Raw genomic sequence first — 12,231 nt, 5'->3', positions numbered from 1 at the left:
CATTGAGATTTAGAGTCGATAGCAAATCGCCGCTTTTTTCCTGTTGCCATCAGCTGGAGTGGAAATTTATATCTACGCAGCATAATGGAAATAGACACATTTATGGGTGCCGTTATAATCGAGCTAGAGCTATTTTTTGCTGTTTTTTGCTGTTTTCTCTCTGTCAGAGTGTACATGACACAATGTGCAATCAAATGTTTAAAGGATTAAATTCATGTCAAAAGCACGAGGCCAAGGCCAATTATAGTCTGATTAACATGCATACATGCTTGACGAAGTGGAGCTACAATGGCATTATCTTTGTTAGATTGTAACCCTGAAGTAATTATGTGATATTTTAAAACACATTTTAAAATAGCTGTTTTAGTCCAGATGAAATCAAACCTCGTACTTGTTGGTAAAGAGAGAAGCCTGAAGCTTTTTCCTGAAAGCTCAGCATGAGGATGGATGTGTATTCACATATAAGTCACTCTCTCCCGGGTAACTTAAAGATTTCATGTTGATGTTTATCTGTGCTGGAGCAAATTCAGCTGAACAGCTGATCTAAGACCTATGCTGAAGTGCTCTTAAGTGTTTTCTGCTGCGCTTTTTCCTTTTCTTTCTCATTCTCTCACTGGGGTGTTAGTATGACTTTTAGCCACTGCAGTTTAGATTTCTGATATGTCTGTAGCATCTCTCATCAGCTGGAAGCATCACTGCCCTACTGAGATATGTTTTGGAGTGTGAGCCATTTATAATGTATATGATCACTTACAGCAGTTTGGCATGAATAAATAATGAGGAAATATAACATTTACTCCATCCATAACTGTGACTTAGAGAGCTGCCAACATTAAGAGCTGGGCAATTGTTGCAGTTAACCCTTAATTTTACTATCACACACTTGCTCCATTTTTCTCTGTTTGTTCTTCTCTCTTATACCATTTTTGGGTGTTTAATGATGGTCTCTCATGGGTTCTCTCCTTCCTTCTTTCAACCTTCACACTTTCCCATCAGACCCAGTGGAGATGGAGTACCAGGAGGCTGTGAGTAAAATGACCCTGCAGCAGGTAATCGGAGATCTGGAGCCTTCCACCAGCTACAGCTTCTATGTGAAGGCTTACACGTCCCGCGGAGCCAGCAAAGCCTCTGAGACAGCTGTGGAGAGCACACTGGGAGAAGGTATAAAAACTTATTTAAACAATCATGCAAACACAGGCTTCTTTTTTATGCATAATTGTAAAATTCCCAGTTATTTTAAGTTGTTAATTGTGCCAGCAGTAATTAACTGGAAAAGCACATTCTCTCTCTTGAAACTTCTTAACAATAAAGCATTCCCTCAGAGGAGTTTTTGGCACAGCATAGTCTTTAATTCAAGGTTGTTCAGGGTAAAGTTCCCACCTGTTGTATACTCTCTTGCTGATGAAATACATCCCGCCTGAACCTTTGTGTTTGCATTGCTTACAGTCCCTGCTCCACCAGCTTTGTTCACGAAGGTGATTAATTCGACAGTGGTTCAGGCTACATGGGAACCCTCCACTAAGATGGGCCAACAGGAAGGGTTCAATCTCTACTACCGTAAGGTTCCTGTCCCCATCTTCACTGGACCCCTTACCTTCCCACGTAGTGTGACCCAGTACAACATCACTCAGCTGGGTGAGTCTGGCCATAGTGGCCTTAATTACTAAAAAAAAAAAAATTTAATAACACAAAAAATTATTATGGCATATTCTTATGTATTTTGTTGCGTTCAGTGCAGTGAGAAATTAATGAATTCTGTTTACATAGAAATTAATATATGTTATGCTTGTCTTATCAAGACCCAATATTGATTTATTGTTGTTGTTGTTGCTGCTGTTTTATAACATTAATCCTGATATAAGCCTGTGGTTTACAGCAAAACGCAATGAATGCATATTTTTATTTAAAAAAATCATAAGGTCAGTTGTTGTTGTTTGTTGTTATTATTTTTATTTTTATTTATTATTATTTAAAAAAAAATTCTAAAACTCTTTTTTCCTATGTTTCGACAGATCCCTCTTTTGTGTATGAAATTAAGATTCTGGCTTTTAACCAGCATGGAGAGGGCAATGCCACCCTGCGCTTTGTGTCGCTCAAGGAGGCAGTGGAGAAATCAGGTGCCTGATGCAACACACTGGTTCACTCCCACACATGCAAGCATAATAATTCACTCACACTGACTATAAATGTGTGTTCTGTTCCTGCAGTGCTAAATACCCCTTGCAACTGTGTAAAAGATGAACAGAATAAAAGCTCCACCACAGGCATCATCATCGGAATCCATATTGGAGTCACTTGCATCATTTTCTGTGTCCTTTTCCTCATGTTTAGCTACAGGGGCAGGTGAGGAATCAATGCTGACTATTTCTGGTATCATTTTATAGTGAATGCAGTCGCAGTGAGCATGGGTGGAAAAGAGTTTTACTTTAAATAAAGGTCAAAATCTTTCTTTGGATGCAGAATTAAATGTTTTTTTTTTCTTTCTTGCAGGTTGATGATGTGTAAAACCGTGCAGGCCACCCGACAGGGGGGCCGTAACCCAGCAGCAGGAGTCGTGCTTGAATCCTCCTCTTCCTCACAGGGGGCTCTGGCCCTCAACGGCCCTCACAGGTTCAGCTCAGACGGAAATGGAAGAACCCACACTGCAAAGAGCTGCACCGACTCCAACGAGATGGAGAGACTCTTCTCAGGACCATCCCACTTCTCCCATCCACCTGACACCACCCACACAGTGAGCCTTGGGGGAAATGCATACATTTATAGATATGTGAATTGCATGGTTATAGTTCTTCTCGGAGAACAACTTATGAGTGCATGTAAAAGTGGAATGGAAAGAGATGCATTTGCCTGAGTGTATTGAAAGGGATCGAAGTAAAACATAACCCTATGGGCTCTGATGAGATTCCTTGACCTCACAGTAACTGAAAAGTACTGTAATGTTTGGTAATGTGATGTTTTTTTTTACCGTTAATTTGTGTGTGTTTCTTTTCAGATTGAGAGCTCTTTGGTCTCTTGTCCGTTGAATGAAACCCAGTTGTCCACACTTCCCCTTGATGACTTCAGCCTGATGGAGTGTGAGGTGCCGTTCCGGCAGCATCCAGCAGAGGGCCAACAGGATGAAGACTGATGAAGAAATGAAGGCCAAGAATATCCACTACTCAGACTCCTGTCCAACTCAGGTCAACTGAAGTATTCGTCTTTTAAGTTCTGTTTTGATCGTGCAAAGAATATATTATTCGAAAGTTAAGTTCCCTTTGTGGGAATCACTGGACTGTAATGCCAGGGGGTCCCTGTGGCCTCATGGTAGGTGAGGTTCTGCGATGGACATCTATTATTTCTCATTGGTAGGTGAACAAATAAACTCTTGCAGTTACAGCTGGCACCATACAGTGGAAGTCTCCAGTCACTAGTATCTAGAATTGATTTTATTTGGCTTCTTCTGCACAGCAGAGAAGTATTTTTCCTACTAAAACATATTTTGGACTTGCTGCCTCCTCTTAACCTACCAATGAGTTCAGAAGCCCATCCATCAGAGACCAAGACCTTCTTCCAGGGATTCAAATTATTCTCAGGACTTTTTTTTTCACTGATATCAATGTTTTGTTTTGTTTTTTAAGTAGGTTTTAGCCTTCATGAAGACTTTAGGCTCGGCTATGTGAACCTTAGAATTTTGCAACAAAAAAACCTACCTCAGCTGGAATGAATGTCTTGTAGGAAGTCTTTGAGATCTGCATATTGCTGTCTGTTCTGTTTTTATACACATCAACGTTCAGTCAAAAGAGAAAAAGGTGCTTCTCTACCTCAGATTTCAAGGACTGCTGCTCTCCTGCTCGTTGAAGAAAGACAAGAAAAAATCCAACATATAGCACTTCCAAATGTTGAAGTCAATGTTCTACCTCAAAATAACAATGTTGTTATTGTCGTTGTGGTTATTTTCACATATTGAAACATAGCCTCTTGTTTGTGAGATCCTGGCTTCACTAAGTTAATGAATTGCTGTGTTTTGATATGTCAGTACCTCATGCCAGTTGACATTGTTCTATGAATTCTGCTTGTAAAGATGTTTTGATAGTGTCCTTGTATTCACATAGGATTTTTTTGGTTCTATGTTTCCTGATCAGAGTATTTTTATTTTCATCGAAGTCGACGCAGTAAAATGGAAAGACTTTTTAAGATAAACTGCACTGTTACTAATGTCTTCAGGATAAAAAAATACTGCTCTCAGATGAACTGTTGGAAGAAGAGAGGCCACCATACGCAATGCTGGATATAAGCATACAAATGATGTGTAGGTATTTGAATAGTTGGATTTCATGTGTTTTGCATGTCATGTAACACAAAAGAACTGGGAAGATCGACAAGTGTGTAAAGTGTTCTTTACAGAAGTAGGCACATATACTGTTTCTATGGGTGCTGATAGAAGTAAATCATGATATAGATTAGATACACATATCACGTGTTGTGATATTTTGTGAAGAATTGAAATGGACTTTGCCTGGGCTGTAGTTACAGGACATGTGATCAATTCCGAAGCTCAAGCACCCTTAGATTCTGTCGAGGCTGTTCAGATACTCTGCTGCATGTTATGACGTGAATGCCAAACTATAGAAGAACTGGGCATTCTAGAATTCTCCAGGAACATTCCATTAGGAGCCAAAGCCACTGGAGATTCTCATGGCTTCTGTGTGGAGTTCCATCATTTTTTTTAATATCCCATGCCCCTCGTCCATGTTTTTAGTGCTACATTGATCAGGGAGCACAAAGTGCATCAGACATACGCACATAACTCGCACACATAACATCTGTTGGCGTTAGATTCTCAGAATACCGAGTAGAGGATGATGCCTGAGCTACCGCTGGTCATCTCTTCATATGTCTGGCCAGCTATTGAATTGCTTTTCAATTGCTTTTCACTGTGTGCTCAGCCACCCAATCCAAGACCAGCTGTTTCTTTTAGTGGGGAGGGAGAGTTGAAAGTACCAGCAAAATGTACTTTCTCCTCTGGTGTCCCATAGTACTATGGTACATATATATATATTTTTGTAACCTACCTCGACACGGCAGTGATGCTCTCAGGTCGCTCCTCCTACTCTGATGGGGAGATTGTATTTTTTGTATAGTACACATGCATAAATGCATACACACATCAGAGGAGAACATCTCCTTTGGACCCTTTAGCAGATCAGTGCAGTGCATTAGCTTTTCATGGGCTTTGATTTTATTGAATGTATAGTGTTATTTTTTTAACCTTATGTTTGTCTGTATCAAAAATAGTCATGTTTACTTTATTCTGGATGGTTCAGGTGACTGGTCCATCTGTTTTTTTTTCTTAATTTAAAAATGTAAACATCATCATCAGTGTGTGTAGATAATGAGTCAAATTTGCATATTTTCATAACGTCCACAAATTCTGTAATTAATCTTTTTTTTTTTTTTTAAAATGGATGAAGTAAGCCTAGATAATCAAAAAAAAAAAATCCTATTCATGTAAGGTATATTCCTTCAAATACTGGTTCTGGAACAGAACTGCACAGTATATTACAGTGTAGAAAAGACTCAGACAATGTGCTGTATATTTATTGTACCGATTGCATTGTAGTGTTGTCAATGGAGACTGTAGAAGCTTTTGTGTTGTCTGTATACAGTTAAGTGCACAATTCTTTGGCTGTGTTAAATAGAGTTAATGGAAAAGAGTCTGAACAACGAAAGGAATGTGATGCGCTGTGCTGTAGAACTTTGTCCCCAATAATGAAAGTCTCTATGAAATGTCTGTTGTTACAGTCTTTGTGCTCTTTGCATTCCTGTAATAAGACGAAACGGTTTTATCTGTTGTGTAATGCGATACAAGCAATTCTCAGTGCTGTTACATTTCCAAAAGTCATCTGCAGTTTTGTTGCTCGTTTCCTGATAGATTTAATCTTTTAAGGTTTGTAAACTGCAAGTGTGCAGATCAGTACAATTGATTCTTTTTAAAACAGTAATGAGCATCTTCAGGCTTCAAGATTCCAGTGTGATCTCTAGACTCTCTCACAGAAAGCAGGTCTTGATTTGGTTGAATTATGGTGGATGTTTGACCACAAACAGACAGCTGCTGTTTTCAGTTTATCAGTTCATGTCGTTCTTATCTGTGCTACCTCAGACTGATGGCATGATCCCATCCCTTTTTCTGATCTAGAGATTCATCCTGAACTTTTCACAGAGGTATTTAGCTCTTATCTGGTTTCAAATCAAGGGCCGTTTCGCATGCGTTGAACTTGTGATGATAATCCTCATGCTGAAAACTGTTACTGTGATAAAGCATTAGATCCACAGGCTTTCTGACAGCTCATAGTGCTTTGTTTCAATTCAATATTTAGTATTGTTTCTGGCTCGAATCCATGAAAGAACAAAGAGCATGTTACCAAAATGGCCCCTCGTCATATGTACATACGCACACACACGCGGTCACATCCCTGTAAAGAAAGACATGTCTGTGTCAGCATTAGTCCCGTGTCCCAGATTTCCCCAGGGAGACTCAGGGATGAGGCATTAACATGTAGCAGCCTCAGCTCCCACCAGCGCTATGGCAACACCGACCTATTCACAGCAGCAGAAAGACGTTCAAACTTTGAATCTGTAAAACAAACAGCTTTTTGTTGAGGATAATATGTACCAGTTTCACTCTGTTAAGCCCCTTTCAGGACCTGGGATTACATGGGTGTGCACTTTTTGCTTTTGGTGAGGGGACCAATAGCAGCCCAACTGAGAGGAATTGATATGCTCGCTTTTACAGTTTCACTCACACAGAGGCTTTAAACTTGTGTATTTGAAGCAATCACAGCATGAGGTTTATAGAAGCGCCTGGGGATTTCTGATGTTACCATGTGAAAATCTGGTCCTGTCATGATGTCTGTTACTGTTAGTAAAATCTTAGTGCTGTACTGTTCATAAAAATAAATGGGAAATATTTATAGCGATGCTCTTACAATGGAAGCAGAAAAACAGCCTGCGGGCTTTAAAAATAGAATGTTTTTCACAGCATAAATTATTTATGAAATTCAGTAGCTCTTAATATTTCTACTTTTCTAGTAGAACCAATGGAATTAATTTAGATGGATGTTGAAGAATCCATTTAATGTGCTTTGTAGTTACCTCTAACTTTGCACAGTGCGATAGTCTCAAGCTAACACAAGTTATGGTTATGCTTTTGATTCAGTGTGACACATCCGTATTTTAAATATTTATTCCCACTTGACTTTTAGGCTTCCATAGTAAGTTTATTGCTGTATCTGTGTTTCCTGTTTGTTTTGATTTATTGTTTGTGGTAATTGACAGCATGACACAGATGTAATCCACAGACTTTGAAAAAACTGCAATATATTCATAATTGTCATTGTGAAGTACAAAAGTATAAATCCTGTGCTGTTTCCACAGACTGGTTTGTACTGTTGTATAATTCATAGTGATAAAAATGAATATTTTACAGATTAGATTAAGGCTAGTTGGCAAGCACACATTGGATGGCACTCCTGCATTTCTGGATTTGATCCTCTTTTTAACCTCATCTCAGCTCATTTAAATATAAAACAGTTTTCAGTTTTGGTTCTAGTACAGTGAATGTGAAGATGACCGTCGCATCTGTAAAACTGTGTTCACGACTGAAACACTGAAAATCTCCTAATATGGTGCTATTTCTGTCACTACTGCAAATGTTCTTGTCAGTTTTGTTCAGCTTGTTCTTCTGTTTGGACATATTCATCTCCTCTTTCACAAAAGAGGGAATTTCACCTTGCATTCACAACTGCACTGTAAAGTTCTGTGTTAAAGACCTGTGTAACACTTTGTGAAGGCGTGACGGATTGATTTACTGTCAAAGTGTGTTTTGTTCATTAAGGGGAATGAAGGAAATTATGCATTAATGTATTTGTGTATAGCTATTTAACCACCCTCTGAGCTGCAGGAAAACAGGCATGACAGCAATGCCTGGGGACAAACTCCGGCAAACACAGGCTTTTGTGCTGCGTATGACCCTTCAGCAAACCCACTTTGCCGTTCAGCCATTTCTCTTCACAGAAAGGGTTTCATTTTAGAGGAAATGAAGAGAGCACAAGAGTTTTCACCATTCAGTTCTTCATGTAACTCACTCTCTGTAATTCAGGTCTGGGTGAAATAACATTGGAAACACTGTTTCTACTAGTGTGTCTTCTCCAAATGTGATGTCTGTAACCCCCTCTGACCACAGACGGTCAGTGCTGTGTATGTACATATGCATATATTTGTATGTGTATATGTATATTTATATAAAGAAAGAATACTAGACCGTTTTTAGTGGTTTGTATTGTTTTAGGGTTCATTGTGAAACACTGTTTAAAGTCAATAACAATGATGACAATAAACTAGTTCTAGTTTTAAAAAAAAGGATTCCTTTCTTTGTCAATGAATCTTTCACCTTCCTGTATTTATTCACAGCTCACCTTTCCGTAAGTGTTTTGTCGAATTTGTGCCGGTAAACATTACCGTTCAATAGTTAGGGGTCAGTAAGATTATTATTATTATTGTTATTTTATGTTTAAGAAAACAGTCTCAGCAAGGCTGCGTTTTTCCATAAAAAAAATAAAAATAATTAAACGTAATATTGTGAAATATTACATAAAAAAATAGTATGTCATTTATTTGATGCTGAAGTAACATTTATTATAAATATTGAAAATATTGTGGCTTCTTAATATTTTTGTGGAAACATACTTTTTTATGACACTTTGATCTGTTTAATGCATCCTTGCTGAATAAAAGATTTTTAAAAAATTCTTAGATCCTCACGTTTGAAGAGTTGTGTATGTTTATGTGTCTGTATTTGGGTATCTGAATTTCCCTCGTCAACTCTCTGCAATCTCTGCTAATTGACTAGCTGCAGTGTTCAGTAAATTGCACATGGATTGATTGCACTGCATGTGGAAATGCATGAATTATTTACCCAGATACACAGGCTTAAACATTTATCAAACTATAGTTCACAGCAATTGCAACTTTGTCATGCAATATCCCTAACTAAAAGATCCATTCAGAAGATATTTTGGTTTGTTTATTTCTTCACAGTTTGGAAATTGAATGTGTGATTCTTTAATGTTATGTTGTCGATCCTTCTGTGGGTGTGCCAGACTGCTGGAGTTAGCTTTATTTTCAATCATTGCTTTCTCCTGCAGAAAGATTCCAATCAGTATTCAAAGCTGTGCAAACAATGATTTATTTGGGCTCTGATTTTAATGGTAAAGTACTTTGTCAATACCAGATTCACTGATGTTTTTGCTTTACTTCCTTTAAAACAAAAAAAAAGAATGAAAAAGAAACTGATAAATTATACATCAAACTTAGAATTTGTAATTTGTTATAGTTATTTAGTGTTCTGTTTCTATTGATCTAATGGAGATAGCAGTGGAATGGAACAAAGTGTAGGGGACAAACAATGGATAGTAATGACAAGGAAAGTGGGCCACAAACTCTGAACTGAACACAGAAATCACTTCCTGTTCCAATTAATATTCCACACTGAGTAACCTTTGATAGAAAATATAGCATGAATAACGTTTAACACAATTTAAGGCATGCCCTCAATAAATCTGTGACTGTTCTCGTTGCTCTTATTTCTTCTTTTATTTCCCTTTGTGTGTGTGTGTGTGTGTGTGTGTGTGTGTGTGTGTGTGTGATAGAGAGAGAGAGTGAGTGAGTGAAATATGTATGTGTTATCTGTTTCAGATTGTTGTGCTGCTTTCTTCATTACCTTTTTGCTGTAAATCAGAGAAAACTGAAGAATGTCTGTTCCTAAAGCGCAAACACCCAGACTGCCCAAATAAACCAGTGAAACCCAACACTGCTGCCCTCCTCCACTGGGCCCCTCTGACTCACAGCAGACCCCTCCATGCCCAGCTGATGCTTGCTTGCTTTCAACATTTCTTTTTTCTTTTTCTTTCTTTCTTTCTTTTGTACTGTTTCATCCTTTATTTTACAATTTCATTATTCTTTATTTGTTTCTATCTTCCTTTCATAACTTTTTTGGTCATTTTTTTATTTCTTTTTCTGTCATTTCATTCTTTATCATTTATCCTTTCTTTCAAAACTTCTTTAGTCACTTCTTTCTTTCTTTCTTTCTTTCTGTCTTTCTTTCTTTATACCATTTCATCCTTTACCATTTCTTTCTTCGTTATTTGACCATTCTCTCTCTCCTTCCTCCATAACTTCCATAATCACTTTAGTCACTCCTTCCATAACTTCTTCCATCTTTCCTTCTCTCTCTTCCTGTCTTTACACCATTTATACCATTTCATCCTTTACCATTTCTTTCTTCGTTATTTGTTTTTATCTTCCTTAATTTCTTTCTTTCTTTCTTTCTTTCTTTTTTTATTTCTTTTTTAGCATTTCTTTTAGAATTTCTTTTTCTCTCATTTCTTTCTTTTATTATTTCTTTTTCTGTCATTTCTCCTTTCTTTTTCTTTTTTCTTTCTTTTATAATTTCTTTAGTCTTTTTCATCACTTCTTTTGCAATTTCTTTTTTCTTTATTTCTCTCTCTCTCTCTTTGCTCTTAGAGCTTCCAGATCTCTCAGCCGTAGCATGGCTCCCAGGTGATGGGGAGGAAAAACATCCTCCTAACATGTTGCTAGTAATCAGAATCAGCCAGGCGGTTCCTGCTGCTTTGCTCTGATAGTGAGTGTTGTCGGTATATGTGAGGGCATCTTTGTGTTTGGTTGCACACGAAAACATGAGGATGTCCATTTTAGGACACACTGTGTACCAAATTTCATGTGAAAATTTCATGTAGCGTGTGCTCCCATTTCAGTCAGTGGTTGCTGCCCTCCGTGTTGAAAAGACCTCTAAGCTTACATTTGTTTTGGGTGAGTCATTTGTATTTATATGTGCATGTAGCTTACATTAGTACTGCACAGTAGGATGTGATGCAACACCTAAACAATAGCAAAAGGAACATTCAGACGAGAATATAAAGGAAGTGAAGAATGAGTCCAGGGAGTCGCTTTGGGCCACTCCAGAAATACTATTATATATATTTGCCAGAAATAAATCCACTGACCTTTATTGCGGCTGTGAGAGAGTGTCTTACATGAGCAGAGATATAGAGTGCTGATTCCACAGAGATCCACATGTCCACACACGCTCACACACGCACAGTGTGACCAAATCCCAGCACATAAACACAATGTAAACCCATGCACTTCTCGACTCTGTTAGCCCCTCAGGAGAGGACAAGGAGCAGAGATGAGGTAGGAGAGGAAAAGACCCTCCCCTGAGCACCTGACAGCAGCTGTGTGCGAAACAGGACAATGAAAAAGACAGAAACTATAAAGCCAAATTCATTGGCATTCATACAGTATCTACAGATGTGAAAATCCATGGAAAAGAGGCCAGTCTGTGGCAGAACAGATAACCTACAAAGAAATGTGTGAGATGTGTAGCTCTGGAGAAAGACCAGTTTAAGACCAAGGAGTAAAAAGTTGCTTTCACACAGTACTACGGCAATACTTTTTTTTTTTTTTTTGTCTTTATTGGAGTGTCAGTAATATTTTTCCAATTCATTCCTGCAGGGCTAATCTTACTGCTTTGTGTGCAAGTCAAATTGCTTTTCCTGGCCTCTGTTCCTGCTGTACAGAAAATGAAGGTTTTGCTGCAGTGTGGAGCACATCAATGGAAAGCTGTAGAAGAACACTGCAGGGATGCAGTGAGAAAAAAAAGAAGAAAAACAAGAGCGAATAGTGTGAGAAAGGTGGAAAAAACAGCAAATCCATTTCCACTGTGTAAACCTTAATATCAATACGGATACACAAAATGCTTACATTAGTAAAAAAAAAAAAACTCCCAGAGTGCATCTGCCCGGCTCCTTTCCCTTTCACACCATGTCTAACTGTTACTCTACCTCTGTTTATATCTCCAGAGAAAAGGTACAGGAGATGACCTCCTTCAACCAGAACAACCCACAGTCCCTCTTTAGAGTGTGTGAGTGTGTGCTGTTGCCAGTAATGCTCCAATGAGCATCACAAACAAAAGTTGTAAGTTTGTATATATTGTATCTCTAATAAAAGTAACTTATATTATCATTTATATATATAATTATATTATATTGTATTATATTATTACCATCACAAAAACACAAAAATAATTTAATAAAATTTCCCTTCATATCATATCATATATCATAACATATATCATATCATATTATATTATTACCAGCCCAGAAAGTCATGCTG

General features: G+C 37.9%; 1 protein-coding gene across 1 annotated transcript in view; it reads left to right on the top strand.

The window, feature by feature from the left end:
- Nucleotides 1-8,493, top strand: part of LOC109093721 (immunoglobulin superfamily DCC subclass member 3) — a 78,752-nt gene extending 70,259 nt beyond the window's left edge. The window contains exons 9-14 of the mRNA XM_042727665.1: nt 997-1,161; nt 1,447-1,635; nt 2,013-2,117; nt 2,208-2,343; nt 2,491-2,731; nt 2,993-8,493. Coding sequence (XP_042583599.1) covers nt 997-1,161; nt 1,447-1,635; nt 2,013-2,117; nt 2,208-2,343; nt 2,491-2,731; nt 2,993-3,127 — 971 coding nt within the window. The 3' untranslated portion in view covers nt 3,128-8,493. The remainder of the gene's footprint in view (nt 1-996; nt 1,162-1,446; nt 1,636-2,012; nt 2,118-2,207; nt 2,344-2,490; nt 2,732-2,992) is intronic.
- The last annotated feature ends 3,738 nt before the right edge of the window (nt 8,494-12,231 follow it).

Source organism: Cyprinus carpio, chromosome B7, assembly GCF_018340385.1.
Source record: "Cyprinus carpio isolate SPL01 chromosome B7, ASM1834038v1, whole genome shotgun sequence".
Classification (NCBI taxonomy): domain Eukaryota; kingdom Metazoa; phylum Chordata; class Actinopteri; order Cypriniformes; family Cyprinidae; genus Cyprinus; species Cyprinus carpio.
The sequence above is the reverse complement of the archived record's forward strand: the minus strand, read 5'-3'. Positions and strand labels throughout refer to the sequence as shown.